General features: G+C 37.4%; 2 protein-coding genes across 2 annotated transcripts; one reads left to right on the top strand and one right to left on the bottom strand.

The window, feature by feature from the left end:
* The first annotated feature begins 1,581 nt into the window (after nucleotides 1-1,581).
* On the top strand, nucleotides 1,582-10,256 carry LOC139744842 (epoxide hydrolase 4-like). Its single transcript, XM_071655255.1, has 6 exons — nucleotides 1,582-1,787; nucleotides 3,534-3,658; nucleotides 4,496-4,578; nucleotides 5,728-5,926; nucleotides 7,586-7,728; nucleotides 8,884-10,256. Exons 1-6 carry the CDS (start codon nucleotides 1,587-1,589, stop codon nucleotides 9,141-9,143), a joined length of 1,011 nt encoding a protein of 336 aa, XP_071511356.1. The 5' UTR covers nucleotides 1,582-1,586; the 3' UTR covers nucleotides 9,144-10,256.
* A 2,759-nt stretch (nucleotides 10,257-13,015) lies between these two features.
* LOC139744827 (uncharacterized) lies at nucleotides 13,016-18,472 on the bottom strand. The gene is made up of 5 exons (XM_071655241.1): nucleotides 18,466-18,472; nucleotides 17,716-17,861; nucleotides 16,058-16,249; nucleotides 14,064-14,168; nucleotides 13,016-13,534 (listed from the first exon to the last, which is right to left on the bottom strand). Exons 1-5 carry the CDS (start codon nucleotides 18,470-18,472, stop codon nucleotides 13,016-13,018), a joined length of 969 nt encoding a protein of 322 aa, XP_071511342.1.
* Nucleotides 18,473-18,793: the final 321 nt, after the last annotated feature.

Here is an 18,793-nt window from a genome sequence, read left to right as displayed (position 1 = left end):
TGTGGTTTATCAATGAGAATTTTGATCTATACACAGCTCACAGAGGGTGCGCTCTCTGCGGATTTTCCCCAACATGAAAAAAATACATCTAGCTGAAAAAACTCATATTGTTACTCAAAATTTTCCTGTGTAAGTATACTCATATTTTTGGTGGAAACGATGGCTATGCTAATCAGCTACCAGTACATATCAGTGGCAGTTTCTTGGTGTAACGTATACTATGGTACCACAAGAACTTAAATGACCAATTTTTTCTTGCTCTTATAGTCGCCGATCGGCGACCATGGCACGTCAGGACTAAGGTCACCGTTCAGCGACCATGGCACGTTAAAAGGAAAAAGTATGTTCATTGCATAAAATTATTGCACCTGCTGCAATATTCTTCAGGACTGAATTAAGGAGGCAGAAAACAATCAAAAGAAAAAGAGCTTTGTCTCATGAACAGAGGTTGATACATACATCTTCTTGGACTTCAAACTTTGGCTTTTTAACCCCAACTCCAGTAAAAATTTGATAGAAATTAGGTTCCTACTAAATATTAGAATCCTAGTACCCTTCATCATCATCATCATCATCATCATCATCTTTACCCATCCAATCTAGCTTCAGACAGAGGCAATATAAATTTAGGCATGCCATAAATTTAAGCAGCTAGCAGATGAAAACAATTGCAATGTAGCATGTGATGTGTCGATGATGGAAGCTAGAATTTGAGCACGACAGACCTAACGTTAGTAATGAAGAGGACAGGATCACCACGAGGATGCGTGTTAACCGAATTCCATAACGGACGAAAAGCTGAATAACGGTTAGAGGTATCACACTATTCACAGAGCAGGTGGGAAGACTGGCACTCGTGGGGTGTATGGGCACGACAAGGGGGCCTCCAGGGTATGGCCTCGCAAGGGCGGTGGTGGGTCTAACGTTGCACCTCTGCTGGTACTAGTAAACCTCTCGCACTGCATGCACGTGCACATCACTTGTGCCTTGTCGCACGAGAACGTGGTGTCTGGAGTGTCGACTGCAGCAAAGTGCAGTTCTTTGTAGCTCCTGTTTTATCTTATCCAAGGGCAAATACACCAGATAGAAATCTGTAAATATAAAGTACGATACCTTATTTTCTACTTCCAAATGAGAATCAGGTGCATCACCGCTGTCTGGCGCTGTGTACTGATCCCTGCAAACTATCCCAAGTTCTATTCGTTTTGAACGATTTTGTGCAGAACATAATGCTGCCGTGGAACGGCGAAGTTACTTCATTTGTACTAAGAGACTGGACTAATAGTCTAATCGACGCACCCAGGTACTGAGTAAATGCATAAGTCCACTGGCCTTACTTGCGAGGCATGCAGAGAGTTCCATGCTACCAGGGGTTCTTCCACCTCCCTGATGCCACCAACACTTTGCTTTTGCGCTTGATCTACGGTTATTCATAATTGGCGCTGGCCGAGGGAAAGAGATCAGCAGGCATACAGAGCTTGAGCCGAGCTAAAACCACGTTCAGAGGGTCTCTTTGGCTGTAAACGTAGCTAGGAATCAGCATAGCACCTAATCAGTTCTACCGTGACATCCATAGAAACATAGACATGGGCCTCTTCAAGCAAATCGTTGGCGTGTGCATCTTACTTGCAGCTTTTACTTTGAGTGTCATTAAAGGGTTGATGATTTTAACATCGGCACTGATATTTCGGGGACGCAAGTGGATGTTCGAGGAAAAGGCGAGAGTTTCAAGACCATCTTGCATGGAAGACCCCAGTTTGGGTACTCACAAGTCCGTGCGAGTGAAGGTAGAGTCTACCACCTGACCACAAACTGTATAGAATCTAATTATGACTCTTGACTTTGTATTCATTGTTTCGATCTGCAGTATTCTACTTTGTCTATTGACAATACCCCGACCAGACGCGGCCAAGCAAGCGACTGGGGCTGGGCTGTGTATAGTTTAGAACACTCTAGCGTTATGTTGTAGTTTATATTGACAGTGAATAATCTTATTCATTTCATGACATATATTTCTATATTTCTTTGTTCAGTCGATAATATAGATTCTACACCACAAGAGTAGCCTGGCCCCGACAACAGTGCAGTGGACCATACACAATTTTATTTTTGCTAACCTCATCATCATCATCATCATCATATGTACAGGAGTGTAGGTAGGCCTAGATCCTGTCAAGTCTCCCGCAATCCCGGTCGTCCGTGTTTGGTAGCACGAGTAATAGTCTATAGCGTAGGCGTGCAGATGTCAGACAATTTCAAAATGTTTGTCTGACCAGAACGTGTCTAAACCATGTTTCAAAGATAACAACAAAGTACAAAAAATAACACTAACAGTTCAGTAGATTCTAACAAAAAATTCGAACAAAAATTACAAAGCAAGGCCATCCTGCCTGTTGACACTGTTGTACCATATCATGAAATAGGGTGATACCTGTCATTTACAAATAAGGACAGAAGATCAAAGGATAAATCTATCAAGTTGACCCAATTCTACTCACACACATGAGTTAGAAGGACTACAGTTCTGGTTGAGGTTAAAGGGTGTGTACAGTTCTGGTTGAGGTGAGAATTTTATCAGATTCCTTTAAAAGCAGTCTAAAAACTCGCCTGTTTAAGGCCTCCTTTTGATTACCGTACTCATTATTTTGAATTTTGTATGTTCTTTACCTCTTTCACTTTCTCTTCCTTCCGCACCTAGAGCACTCTACAGAGTGGATTTGGCGCCATATAGGCCTAAATCATATCAATTATCATTATCATTATTATTAGCTTTTAATGTTTGGCAAGATATTCAGAAGAGTATGAGATGTCAAAGAGCATGCAATTCTAAGGGGAATGATATATTGAAAAGTTTATTTGATGAAAATCGGTTTTGAAATGGCTGAGATCTATCAAAAAACAAGGTGAAACAAAGAGATCCTAATAAAAGGCTTGGCTTGTTGCCTTTTATTATTATCACCTTTTTTTTTTATATCTCGGCCATTTGAAAACCAATTTTCATCAAATGTTGAATCCTTCTTAAAATTGTATGCTCTTTCATATTTCATATTAAGAGGTTTCTCATTATCTCACTTAGGAATGTTATAAACCTGAATCCTCGCCTCAACCAGTAGTGTACAGTTTGTAATTGATATTAAAAACTCAAAGAGGCAAGTACAGTATTATATGTAAGTGCAGTTATGAATATTTGAAGGAACAAATGGTGTATTGGATTTCAGTCTCAGGTAAGCTTGATTCAAGTCATGCAATCAATCAACCAACCAATGGGTCAGTCAATCAGTCAGGCAGTCAATTCAAAGACTTGTTGAGGACCATCCAACACTGACTGATGGTCAAATTCTTATTCCTGTATTTCAGTCTAGATATAGATACCTATTTTATTAATTCATGATAAATTTTGCAAGCATGAATTAGCCTAGTAATATCATGTCACACACTGTAGTTTTCTATACTATTTAGTACATGTTTGATGTAATGTTTAGCCTGCAGAAATTCTAGATGTTAAAATGGGTCATTTTACATCTCTATCACAGGGGCTGAATTTCCATGTGGTGGTCTGTGGTGATCCCCAAAACCCTCTCATGCTCTTCCTCCATGGCTTCCCAGAGTGCTGGTATTCCTGGCGACACCAGATCAGGGAGTTCAGTAAAGACTACTAGTGAGTCCCATGCATCCATTCATTTGAGTTTGTTTAAATTACTGGATTATTTATGTGTGTGAAATTTCTCAATCAACATCGCAGTTTAAATATACTGTAAGTGGAAATTTTCGTTGTGTTGAAATTTTCGCACATTTTGTGCAACCAGAAGCAAGCATGAAGATAAAAGCAAGCAAATATTTTTCCTTGCCATTAGTCGTGAAAATATCCACTTTTAAGGTACCGGTACTACTTTGTTTAAAGATGTAGACACTATCTAGAGTTTTAAAAATACCCACAAAAGTATGCATATTTTACCAAAGTACATGTATACTCTCACAAATGTGATGTAAATGGATCATTTGTAGCTATAGTGATACTAGATGGTGATATCGATGAAGTTTAAAAAAATTCAAGTGAATTTTGCTACATTTATTGCCAGAGTTTGGAATAAAGGCATTTTTCTTAACATTTATAAGCCGAGTTAAAACAATTGTCTCATTGATGAACATTTTAGATATCATTTCAAATGATATGATTATGAGAAGTTTCAATAGGATAAATCTTCAAATTTTAGTTAGATCAAAGCAGGATGTGAAAATAGGCAGTTTCATTTGCTGTGGGTGTATTAACTTTGCAGCCATTAAGAGTTACATGTAGCAAACACATGTCTAAATTTAGTGTCTTAGCTGTCACTATCATAATGGTATTGATGTACCCTGAATGAATTCTTCATATTTTGATATCTTGTCATTGTAGTTATAATTATAAATACAGGTGTAACTATTTATCAAGCATTGCTGAGTCATAGTTAATTCATTGTAATTATTTCACTTAAATTATTCTTGCTTGGAACAGCTGTGTAGCCTTCGATATGCGAGGTGTTGGAGAAACAGATGCCCCAGTTGGTGTGAAAAATTACTGCATGGATGAACTCGTTGGTAGGTGTAGCTGACACTTTATTCTGGTCTAGTAGATAATCATGTCTGTTAATTGCTTTCAAGTTGGGGTTTATTGAATAGGTTTGAATTTGAAGTCCTTCAGAATGCCAAGCAGAAATAAAAGTGGACAGTGTTAGGTGTTCATGTAAATGCCTTTGAAGGTGATATTTTATTAGAATGCTTCTGTTTTGGCCTGTTGTTGACATCAGGTATTAAAGGGGAAGGCTAGTAACTGATCAGTGGGAATCACTGGAAATACTGGGAGATGATTGTTCCAGTCCTTATGGGATTCATTCAGGATTTCATTGTATATCTATTGTTGTGTGAAAATGATTTGCTCCAGAATGGTCTCATATTCAAGTAATGTGCAGTTTAATGCTTCCAGGTTAGCGTCCCTGGTCAGTGACGGAGCATTAATCTGCACATTACTTGAATATGAGACCGTTCTGAAGCAAATTATTTTCACACGACAATAGATCTACAATGAACTCTTGAATGAATCCCATAAGGATTGGAACAATCATCTCCCAGCATTTCAACTGATTCCCACTGATCAGTTACTAGCCTTCCCCTTTAAAGAGAATAATAGATAGAACTTGATGTCAAATTCCCGCTAGTAGTCAAAGTACAATTGTATCTTTACAACTGTATTTCACAGGTTGTAGCACACTGTTTTAAGTATGAAAGTTTTTGTGGTTAAAAGTAAATCTAGTTGTCAAGAATATTAATATTGACATTAGTAGTAATACATGTATTAAAGAACAATATATGAATGTTTAGATATAATTTAATTACCGACCAAAAGAAGTATGCATTATAGATTCGATACATTTTACATCATCCTACCACTCCTGGTCAAAATTGAAAATAAGTACTACAGTGCACTGCCATTATAACAAACTGAGTTATCACAGAATTTTGGATGAAACAAAGTAAAGTTCAGGTCCCATGATTATAATCTACCATTGTCTTTTTTACTACACTTATTTGTTCGACTATACCAAAATTTCAAAATAGCGAAAGTAAACTGCAGGTCCCGAGGACTTGGTTATAACAGTAGTTGCTTGTGCTAGTTGTACATAATTGTAACGTGTTGCAAATATTCTATTATAGTTTTGGGTGTTGTGTATTGGTTTTTTTTTTTCGCAGGTGATGTTCAGGAGCTGATGAAAGTCCTAGGTTATTCATCATGTGTGCTCGTGGGCCATGACTGGGGCGGGGCTGTTGCCTGGCAGTTTGCAGCTCGCTTCCCTGGCCTTGTGGACAGATTTATCAACATGAACATCCCCCACCCCGGTGTTTTCACCAGAGTGATGCACTCTGGCCTAGCTCAGCTGAGGATGTCTTGGTAACGCTCATCTGTAAAGATGATGATATCAGTATGATGATGATGATAGTGTCACTAGTACATGTACGTAGCTTAGGGTGGGATTTCACGGAGCACGCGAACGATTTGCGAAGGACGCGAATGACAAAATCTAACATTCGGAAAAGTTTTTCTCCGAATGTTTTCCGACAATGAAGCCGAAAACTATTCTTGCGCAATTTGTGCGAAGTTTCCACGACGTATGTGCGAATGTCGTGTGTATCATTGCTAAAGTACAGCATGTTACTTACACAAAGAACACGCGACGGAAATGCGAACAACGAAACATTTTCAATAATCATGGGAGAAAATGTACCCAAGGAGAGGTGGAAGCTGTCTTGAGTTAATTTTTTTTTCTTTCCTCTATTACTCCTTTCTTTTTCTCTCATTTCTCTATCGTGTACTTGCCTACATTTCCCCCCCCCCCAGGACCTATCTCCACTAGTAAAGCATTTGATTTTTTTTTTCGCAGTTCCTCCAACACATAATCTCTATAGTTCAATTGAAATTTTACATACTTTAGATTAATTTTAAGTGTATTCTGCGATTTTTTTTTGTATATCAAACATTTCTTTCTCTTTGCTAGTGTTTAATTTCTTTTGTTACTATAGTTGTTAATAATTGTTTGATGTTAAGATGTATGCTACGATTTTTATTTGTAAAAAACGTATAGGTCATACATCCCCCAAACGTGCGCTAAACGTTCGCGAGAATGTCTCAAAAGATACGCGAACAGTTTGCGATTACGTCGTAAAATGATCGGAAAAACGTCGCAAATTTCACGTAACATGTGCGAAACATTCTCCAAAGTTTCGGAGTCTGTTTGGGGTTTCATGAACATTTTGCGAACATCGCGCGTGTCTTGCGAAAATCTTGCGCATATGACGAGGCTTTAAAGACACTTTCGAGAACAATTCACGAGCAAATCACGACCAAGTGTGCGGAAAAGGTTCGCTAAAAATTTCAAACTTTTTTGAAATTCTCGCCGAAGTAAAAACGACATTCGCGAACAATTGACGACGCTTCCGAACCCTCACGTTCGTTTGGCGATCTTTTGCAGACTAAAATGCGAATGCTGGATTTTGCCATTCGCGTCCTTCGCAAATCGTTCGCGTACTCCGTGAAATCCCACCCTTAGGAGTAGTAGATGATTGGTACTTAGTGACAGTTCCAATGACAATGGAAACAACAATGATGTTGATGATGATGATGATGATGATGATGATGATTTTGATATAACAATACTGTAATTGGTAGGTATTATTATCATTACTATTATCAATCATCATCACCAATAATATTCATGACCTTGTAGTCTTCTGAAGTATATAATTAACACTGCTCTTAAAGACACTGAGAATATGATGCTAAGAATCAACACATAATTGACATTTGTACATAGAAGGTATTGATTTTTTTTTTCTAGGTTTGAATTGAAATGAAGAAAAGAAGTAATTTTGATTTTGATTTTTTTTTTTCATGCAGTTGAGTATAAAAATTCAAAGACATAATTCATGTTCCATTTTTTATGTAATTCATGAAGTGCAACAGATTCAAGTTTTGTATTTCTGTCTGTGTCCTCTTTTCACTTTTGTAAGTGCTTCATGTTGCAGTGCATATTCTCTTTTCCAACTGATGTAGGTACATCATGTTCTTCCAGCTTCCAAAGTTGCCAGAAATCATGATTCGCATGGGTGACTACAAGATGATTGCCATGGCATGCAAGAAGGGTCCCACAACAGATGAGGATATTGAAGCCTTCAAGTACTCCATGAGTAGGCCAGGTAAACTTGTTTGCAGACATATTTAAAATGTAAAAAGAGTAATTTGTCCAAGTCTTCATAACACATCAGCCACGGGCATACTGGCAAAAGATTGCAAAGTTTAAGATCACAATCTTTAAGATCTTGAAGTGTTGCCAGGGTGACCATAAACTTCCCACAAAACTTCCTACTCAAACTAGGTATACATGTTGTATTTCCCAGACCCCATCAATCTTCTCACTCTTTGGCAAGTGTGAATGCTTCACGAAGATTGTCATGTGGCCAGCCCACCATGTGTTTGCAGGCTGTGCCTCCGAAATGCATGGTCATTGTGATGTAAGGTGTTCATTGTTACAATACATCACAATCACTAGCCTTCAGACAGCATACACTTTCTGGGGTTTTTTTGCGCATGCACACTAGTAACCCAAATTTAAAGAACTTTAAGGTCAAGAAGTTCAGTTTGATGAAAAGGAATTAAAACACCAAGTAGTTTCTAATTAGAATCACATGTTGTAAGTCAGTTCGCAATAACAGTTGAGTGCAATTTGTTAGTACAGTTGTATGCTGTACTTTGTCAATTGGTATTGTGCAAGCTAGTGATTGATTGCCTAATGATATATACTAGTAACTTAAATTGTAACTTGAAATCCATGTTGTCCTTTACCACAGTTTGTCATATACTGTATGTAAACCTTAGAGTGCTTGTTGTATATACGTACCATATGTTTGCAATACACTTAATCGCAAATTAGGACATGTAAAACGATTTTTGTAAGTTGTTGAATTGGTGATCAAGAACAAAATTCCATACATTCAATTCAATTTGTTCTTTTCATGAAATCACATTAAAAATATTTACTGAGAAATATGAGTTAAATTAGGAAATCATGCAAAGCCTGGGGCTTGGAAAAGGAGGTTTCCTTAAATTGATAAAATGAGAAAGAAATAACAACTTTTGAAGGAAAAAGTTTCCCATGTAAAGACAATATGCAGTGCACATGTGTTACACAAAGAGTGCTATGTTGAAAAGTTTTCTTCATTATCAAATTGTCGGCTGTCTTTTTTTCTTTTCTTTTTTTCTTTTGTGTGTGTGTGTGTGTGTGTGTGTGTGTGTGTGTGTGAAATCTGGGTAAATAATAATAAAAACGACTTTGTTGGTCTTTCATGCCGTAGGCCATGCTACATCTTTCATCAACTACTACCGGGCTGCTGTCAGATACAGTCAACCTACAAAGCTGGACATGATCCGCTGCCCCACCCTCCTGATCTGGGGGACAGGAGATTTCTTCCTGCACACCGATAACTCCTATGGCACGGAGAAGTACTGCGAAAATTTCACGGTTGAGCGCATAGAGGGCGGCGATCACTTCATTCAGCAGGAGAGACCCGGTGAGGTCAACGACATCATGCGTAGTTTTCTTAGCGCCCACTAACTCCAGACAAGAAATCTGTGCCTTAATGTGCTAGCTTTCTATGCCAGTTGCTCTCCTGTTTTAATACAAAACCTGTACTTACATATTATGTGATTATTCAAGATTGAAAAGAGAAGAATCTGTTACATTCTTTGAAGTGGACATGCAGTGAATAACTGTTCAAGGTTAAGCAGGTTTAAGATTTTGATAGAAAAAAAACTCTGATACATGTACTTATTGTCTCTCACTTTTTGTCTTATTATCAGTAATAATTGAATAAAGGGAGAAGAGCATTGGGGACTGTTGGCTGCATATTTTGTATTCAATTTTCATCAAGATTGATAATGAGGTTAAATTAGAGGGCCAAAACCAAAAAAGGAAAAGAAAGAGAAAAAGGCAAGATTGTGTAGTACTTTCTACTCTAAGTATAGATTTGATGCTAAAACCGGTCATCCGAATTTTGTTGAACTGGGAATGGAGAGGTCTAGTATGTACTTAGAATCTCATTAACTTTTCATCCAAATACACTTGTAGCTCAAGTTGACTCAAAACAGCAAGAGAAAAAAAGTCAGAACTGGCAGCAGGATATGGTATTTGAAGAAATCAATAGTCAACCTCGTCCAAGTTGACCTCGCATAAATCAAATAATCACCCAAGTCAAAGGTCTTGTCCAGCCCTCTTCTCTTTATATTGTATTGATTTCAATCCCTCATTAATCAAATTTTTTGTAATTTGAAGCTATTTCTTCAGTCTAAATAGACTCGACTTAGGCAAGGTTGACTGTATTTAAATTGTTGAAAAGATGTAATGATTGGAACAGAGAGAGAAAGAACGCAACATCTAAATTTATGGATGAACTTGAATAGTTGGCATACTAGAATTTAGTGGAACATACTGCAATGGTTATTTCATGTAGCCATTGTAGTTTTGAAATAAAGAGCAGATCCTTCCATTTTAAGATAAGACGAGGTTGATTGAGCATTCAAAGAAAGTAATGAAGAGGAATAAACTCAATCTAATGCTCGTAATGTAAGAAATGATACAAACCAATGGTGATCAGAGGGATGATCCTTGGACCAAGAGTCTTATGTTGCAAGGGCACGGAAAAGAGCACATTGTCCTGCTAGAGTATCGGAGATAATTGCAATACCAATACAGTTGAACCTCTCTTATCCGGCCTCCCTTTATCCGGATCTCTCTATTATACGGACGCAATCTCGCCGTGATTTTAAAAAAAAAATAATTACAGGACGAAAGGGGGATTCTCAACTCCTTGACAACTCCTACCCAAACACACATGATTAACATACATTAGTGTTACATCAAATTTCCTTCCAAATTGCTTACCTTCAGACATTTCAACATCCCCAAACATCCCCGAATGTAACAATGAAAAGGTTGCAGTATACACATTACTACATGTGGTACTACAATGAGCTACATCAGTACATGTGTATATGTACATGTATAAAGCATTGAGTCTCCCGTATCCGGCCAAATCCCTTATCCGGATGAGCCCCGGTCCCGACTTGTCTGGATACGAGAGGTTCAACTGTACTTAATCGTCGGGTCGAGATATGATTTTCAGACTGTATTAAAAAGGTCAGTGTTTAACCGAAGATGTATTACAGATGTTAGTGATTACAGTACTGTATAGCCTTGCTGTGTACAAAGTGCTCCTCCATCCTTGACAGTACATTCCTTGAAACCTTGCATGCAGTGCTGTTATGTTACCATTTTCTTTAAGATTATGAAACAGGTACACAAGAGCACATCTCTTGCAAATACACTGTACAACAGTAGTAACATAAATGATGCTACCATCAGAACAGGTGACTCCCGTCTCGGGACAGGCAGATTTCTTTCATTATGCACTGTATCAAAATTTTGTTATAGCAGAACATTGAAGTATGTTAAGATGTATAAATGAGAATTTTGGGAATTTGATATTTTCTTTGTTGTAACAAAAATTTTTTAAACAAATAAAGACAGAATAAACTGACCAGAAAGAATATAAATTAAATCCTGATGGAATCCCATTTTCTTTGCTCATTTTTCCACTAATAAGATTTCTTTTTAATACAATGTAATTGTGTTTTTTATTAATAATGGTACTGCACTGCAGTAATAACATGGCTTAAAACTGATAGGTGTCAACTTTAACTCCTGCTTCTGTAATCTTGATGTACAGTCATGCAAGCTCTGACATGAATTCTTTCTCATATATTTCCCCTTTATAGAGAATGAAATACACTGTACATGAATTAATGACATAGAGTGTGTGCTGTGGGAAAAAAAAACAAACATATTACAATTGTATACAGAAAGCATATCACACATTGTGCAACGTTGATATTAGAATCAAGTACAGTGAGAGAGTCATAATCTACAAAGGGATTTAAATGCTACTCATAGGGATAGCACCTAAGTGGCTTCTCGGTATATTTCAGAATTTCAATTTTATCAATAATTTCACAATTAGACTGAACAAGAATTTCATAGTTTTAATTATTACTTTGTCTTACGATGATGAAATTCATAGCGAGGTAGCATTTGATGCTTCGTGCACAATGATGTTAAAGTCTCGGGCACTTACAACATTCCAGAACTGGTTGAGTTTGAATACATTTTTTTAGTTAAGAAATAGAGCTCAAAACCAAAGAAATTGATAATCCGGATCCAGTACGGCTCCCATACATACGACCCACAGAATGCTGTGAGCAATGATTTTATGTAGCTGTCACTACGATGCCGTAACAGCATAAATGCACATTACACTGTGTATAAGTAAGAATTATTCAGTGGATAGTAACTTTGGAACAGTCAGAAACACACACAGCAAAGCTGAGTTTGTTTTAGACTGTATGGAGGTGAATGATTTACTCACGCCTGACCAAATAATATGCATAATTTGTTTTATAAAATGATGATGCAATTTAAATTCTGCAGTAGAAAGATTCTCTGGCCAACACCAGCTCTAAGCTAACTGAACTGCAAATATACAAATGATTGTAATGCATGCATAATATATGAGCAGAGCAGCGAAGTGCAGACTAGCAAGCATTGTATCAGTCATTAATGTACTAATGCTTGGTGCATTGTAAAGTTAGTCTTTCGGCAAGATGAAGGCTGATATGTGTTAGCTTTCAGCTAACCACTTGATTAGGATCCATATCACCATTTGTAATGCTATTTAGCATATACATGTATTGAAAATGAATATTACAAACATATTGTTGATGATGGTTATTGTGACTATGATAATAAATTATCATTATGTTTCTCAATGAAATAATGTAGTTTATTGAGTATGTATGTTTGGATATGGTTACAATAGAGTTGAGTGTAGGTGAAATGAATGTCAAGATACTGTACAATATAAAGTATAACATTACTTGATCAAGCACAGGAGTAGAGTAACCTTTTTGTCTTTTCTTAATATCCACAATGATTTATGTCTTGTCTGTAAGTTTTTGAATAAAAAGAAATGCAACTTGGCTTGTAGTCACAAAAATACATAATTTACTGACATGAAAATCAACAATGCACGGATGATTTACAAAATACACTGTGCCAGATACAAATGATGCAACACTCTCTAGCTGTATCAAATTAAATTGGACTAATATTTCCCTGGAAATCGTAAAGGCCAAGGTCACAAACAAACAAAACTTTTGAGACACTGGAGTTGTGCTGTAGTTGATACCTAGCAAAAGGCGACACAAACTTGAACCTCATTATACCCTTATAATGTCACATCTGCAAAAATCAACATTCTCAGGAATTTCAAATTCCCAAATTCGGGCGTCAATGTTTGATGATTCTATAAAGCGTTCTTAGTCACTAATCGCATTTTGTCACGCTCTCATAGCTTTGGCAAGGGAGGGAGATTTTCAGGGACAAAACTGAACATTTTCGCGACCTTTGGTGTTTTTCCGCAGAAAGACAACCTTGTCAAAGGCGAGATTGTCATTGGTCTGTCGAGTCCATTCGCCAGGTAGATTCTTGTAGATAAGAATTGCCAGGATGGATGCGTCGAACCTGTGTTTTGGCGTTCGCGCCCCCTCGGGTCGTATACACCTCTTCTCGAGCGCACATTTCAGCATCGGCTGAACGATGCTGCGTTGGATAATGGAACTGTTGATGTATAGCTGCCGATTTGCAGCTGCGTGGGGTGCCATATCTTGTGATAAGTAGTACTGAGTTCGGTTCACTCCAAGGTTGCCATAGAGCGCGGGATGGGTATAAAAGTACTGATGTCGGATTTCTTCTTTCACCTTTGGGTCGAATCCATGGAAGTGAGTGAGGTAGCCGTGATGATTTAAGGCGACGGGAAGAATTTTCCTCAGAGAAGCTTTTAGGCGGATCGATGAATCGCCCCAAAATATGACTCCAAATTCTTTCAGTGCCATCTGCCAAAAGTCAATAGAAAAAAACAGAAATATGATACTCTTGAATCAAAGTATAGGCCTACTTTTCTGTGCAATGTATACATGTACTCCCTCGTGTCATTAGCCAAAGTCGATCGATCATGCACTGGCAGCAGATTGCTTTAATATTGCTAGATTGTATTTTGAATTTTCTTTGAAATAAGTAAACAAATACAACATCCAATAGCGCTCAAAAGCTTTCGATTTTCTGAATAATGTGTTTATCTGGTATTAGTAACAGGTAATTATTTACACATTTCTTTAGCAGGGTTTTGGAAGTAGAAGGGATGGGAATGATTTTATGTTAATGGAATCTGAGAGTCTGTCGCAGAGAGTTTTAAATCGCTCAAATCGGGAAATTGTTGAATTTGTCCGGCTTTCGCTCAGACGAGTCACAACTTTAGGCCTCCTGCACCCGCTGTTGGCCCTTGTGTTCTCTGACGGTGCACATTGGGATATTTTTTTTTTTGATAATGCATACTGAATTCTCAGATGTTGCACGATGACTCACATCAATAATGATTGGCTTCCAGGCGTACGTCAGAAGGTGTCTCACGTGATCCGGGTAGCGGTGGAAGGGAAACTTGCGCAGCTCCACGTTACATAACAGTTTGACCTGCGGATAGCAAAGTGACAGAAAGGGGATACCGTGAACTAAAGATGTACCGTGTCCATATTACAAGGCACCCCCAAATATCTTATGGTTGAGATATATTGCATCAAACATCAATTTACTGTGCTTCAGGATTCGTACTTGGGTATTATTTACACTGAAGGTATACTCTGTTCTGCGAGTTGGAGCAAAGGATCAGGACATGATTTTAAAAATATACGCAGTCACCTTTTCCACTCCTCAAAAGAGGTTCTGTCCTCACTACAAGCATTGGTCTTTGCCAGTTGGACAAAATTGTATAATTTGTGTGATTTGCTGCATTAAGGTTACGGTCAGAATGGCAATAGTATGTAATAAATCTGGAAATAAGAATTTTATGTCAGAAATCTTTAGTGACTTATATTAACCAGTCCTGCTTACGGGAAGTGAGTGTGTCTTCATAACCATTTATTGGAATTCACAGAGTCTAGAAGTTAGTATTTTTCTGTGCCTGCCGTCTTAGATGTAGTTTTAGCTAAAGTAAAAAAAAAGGGGGATCTACGTATATACTTTGTACTGGCTTGCAAGGGAGATCCGGACACATTTGGGAAAAATACCGATATACAAACATATACTTCAAAACTGGTAATGTGTAAAAAACAACAATTTGAATATAGACTTTTTGCAATATTTTGTATTTCATGAGATGCTTCAGAACTGAGATATGAATCTGTTCTTTGCAATACATTGCAAGACGTCCATTCTACCGGAATCTTCCATCCTAAAAAAAGGAGGGGGAGGGGGGAGGGTCGACATTGAATTTTTCATATCGTGTACATCATAATGGCTGATTTCAAAGTCTGAGAATAGGGATCCTATTTTTGGTGTATAGTGTTTGCAAATCGCAGTAACAATCCAAACTGACACCAAAATAAAGAAAGACGGTGCCAACATGCATTCCCTTATCCTTTTCACTCACCGTTGTTCATGGATAAGTCTAGATTGCTGAGTATATTTCTCACCAGTCATAAACTTTAAAAGTCAAGGTTTTTGAAATATAAGTGTGCCAAGATCCTGAAAGCTAATAATAGTCTAAACCGCATCAGCACTGTATAAATCAAAGTTGCGCTTTGTGTTCATTGTTCGTCATGTCGGCTTGTCCTTGCCAACTATATGAAGATAATCCAGGCTCAGAGCCCTATATAAATATAATTAATAATGACACTGCCTCTTGTTTTGACATTCTTGACGAAGTACACAGCAGTTCAGTTTTGTATATGCTTCAAAAACTGTTGTGTTCAGTTTGAATACCCCTGTGTGCTCGAATGCGTTTCATCGCGCTTGTGTGTTTGTTTTTCACTATATGATTACACCTTTTTTGTAACCCTTTGCAATGACAAACGCACCCAAAGTCCAAAGTACAAATTAAAGACGAAGATTGTCCTCGATTGTTGAGTAGTCTAGGTATATGGCGAATAGGCCTATATACTGGGAAATGCACTTGTTTATAATGAAGCTGCAATGACATCATGAAATATAAGGTGTCCTGGTAGAAATAACTGTAGTCTCCTGTTGGACTCTAGTCCTCACTCAAAAGGAAAATGTGATATTTATATCGGTAAGTTTGTGTGTCTGTTAAGTCACTCTAAACTAAGTTTGATTAAGATTGTATGATGCTCCGGGAAAACAATGATAAACAGATAACAACAACAATAAGAAAAAAAGATAAAGATCGTTAGAAGACAGTGTTTCATGACGATGATGCCGCAAACGTCATTTTTATTTATTGTAAAGAATCAAACATTGCGGGCGGGCACTAAAATTGAAAGCCGGAAAGAATATTTTGTGAAGCCTCGTTCTCCTAGAGATGGATTTTTTTTTCCAACGGGCAAAATTATAACTTTCAAACGCACCTTTGGGCGGACGGTTGTATTGAGGCCGAGATCGTAGACTATGATCTTCTTGTCGGGCATAAACTTTTGTAGGGATGCGATCCATGGCAACGCCTCTTCGTAGTGATTGGATGAGATGGCTGTAACCACGCCCAGACGGCGGTACAACTCGTCGATTGACGGGACTGCCTTTTCTATATCCAAGGGTTCAGGCTGCAAGTCGAATTCAATCATAAAAATGGCAATAAACAACAACGACGACAAATATAATGTGCTCCGTGGCATTTTATCAGTAAACCAAAATTTGTCAATCGCTGATGTAACGACGTATCAATATCGCTTGTTGTTTTGCTTTAAATGATAATCGCAGAAATGTTCCCTACTTAGTTTGGTAAGTGTTCATTATTGTCGTACAGAGTACAATTTTTCTTCTCATGCCAAGAAACATTCTTTCAATACTAGAAGTAAACAATGTTATATGTTACCATTGTATCGTCTGAAAATCAGTCAGTCCAACTCAATAAAGTACAAAGGGGCTAAATTGTGGAATTTGTTCGCGTGCATTTGAATTTCGCGAATCTTCACGCTCGCGAAATTAAAATGCACGCGAACATTTCTCGTTTTACAGTACTAATGCCTGAACAAACTGATGTGCACACTGAAATCTGTTAACACATTGAATCTTTTTATGACTCAATATAAGCAGCTTCTTCTTAATCTGTATTGATTAATGTTTATTATATATGAATGAATGATGAATAATTGTGCAATTCCCATACAAACCTTTGACAATTACCCTGCATGTTTGTTTTGTTTTTCATTGTATTGTATTATATTGTATTAGTTCAGTTGTTGTTTTGTTTCCTGTCTCCTGTCTCTATCATAATGTATTGTTGATTTTGTAACGGCCTCTAATCTAAGTTCTGTTTTGATATATATATGTTTCATTCAAAACTGTGATTTTTAACTATATTGTAAAGGAAATCTCCATTTCCAAGCCGTAGGCTTTTGCGTGATTTCCTCCTTTGACTCACACATCTATGTAAATATTTTATATGTGATTTTATGAAATGAATAAATTGAATTGAATTGAATTGAAAACAGGAACCCTTGGAAGCTGATACTGGTCGGTTTACGTAGAAATCACTATGCAGTGTATGTATAAGACTCGAGTAATGAGACAAACCTTGAACAGGCCGAACAACGCTTTTAAATAAAGTTGTTTATAAGCTTAAAGAAATAAAACAAAAAGCGAAAGGGCAAGCAAACGAGAGACAGAAATAAATTCAAAACACAGTGTTACCTGACTGTGCGTGTGCTTTTTGTGGTCAACTTACATAATACTGTGTACAGTGTATTTCGAAAGGGGTTACAATTTTCATCCCTTTCTTCTGTTATTTTTCTGTTGTTTTAATTTTACTTCTATATAATGATAAAAGCCAACGTGAAAATAGTGTGGATATTCCGTCTCGCTTATAAGAGAAGGGTTAAAATAAAAGAGAAAGAGAGAAATCGTGAATTGAGAGATATGTTTGTGCCTAGGAAGAAGGTAACTGAAAGAGTCTGCAAGTAGGTGTTTAACAAAGGGGGTTTATAATACGAGTATACTATTTGTGGTGAGGAAAACCTCTTTGGTGTATAACCATCGGATATGTGTGTCAATGTGGTTCGTGACTCACGAACAGCGTGTCTTTTACAGATCTCGCACGTGATTTTAGCCCAGCGGACGAGTTCAGCATGCCTCTCACCGCAGCCAGTCCGCAGCCTGTAAACACGGCCTCACTTTGAGAAAGATAATTCAGTGCGTTGTCAGGCGTCTCCAGACCTTCAGAAAGATACATTTGCGAAGGAAAAAGCAGAAATACTTACTTGAGGCTCCTCATATCATAATTAAACACTAACGAATGGCTAATTGCATTTTTCATGAATAGGGCAAAATATAAACATGGGCTTATCATGCGATAGAATCAAACAAAGAAAAACACACACTATATACTGTACATGCATGGCGGAATCTGTTGCTGTTAAAGAATCAACAACAAACTATTACACGTGCGCAAATTAACAAAAACTTTGAACAAAGTTAACTTGATAAGCTCCATCAACTAACTTTATATATAGAAATTGTAATATCACAAAGTGAATGGTTTGAGATACTTTAAACGACTTGGGAAGTATATGCTGCATTGACAAGACATAATATTCTCGGTTTACTGGAGAAAATTCCTGAATGAGATTCTATAGATAGATCCCTAGATCGTTTCTTTTACAAAGAGGAGGAATAAAATGCTTATCAATTTCCGTAACACTTCGAATGGAGCGATTGCTATATATTTTTAGTTTAAAAAGGGGGGTATACTATTGTAAAACATTGCAGATACATGTAAGTAGGCCTAATTCTATATACTACCACCGCATAGATAACTAACTCTTCATGGTTATGTGCAAAATTTTGGTATTAGTAATATGCGTTGATATATACTTACACAGCTCATCAATGAGTTTTGTTGTGTTTGAAGCAAACAGATGTGTGAGAACGACGCAGATGAATGCAAATGAAAAGAGATAAGAAAATCCCCGCGTGTATCTGTGGCGACACCTGTAATATATTATTGATATAAAATAGGAAGAAAATGAGTCGCATTTATTCTTGAGTGAGCCTGAGGATGCATAGCGCGAAATTAAAGGAGCCTTGAAAAGAATTAGTGCTTACAATTGACTGCATAACTGTTATCATATCTATCTCGTGTAGACTTT

Source organism: Diadema antillarum, unplaced genomic scaffold (genome assembly GCF_040938485.1).
Source record: "Diadema antillarum isolate AM-2024a unplaced genomic scaffold, OU_Dant_1.0 seq00001214_RagTag, whole genome shotgun sequence".
Classification (NCBI taxonomy): Eukaryota; Metazoa; Echinodermata; class Echinoidea; order Diadematoida; family Diadematidae; genus Diadema; species Diadema antillarum.
The sequence above is the reverse complement of the archived record's forward strand: the minus strand, read 5'-3'. Positions and strand labels throughout refer to the sequence as shown.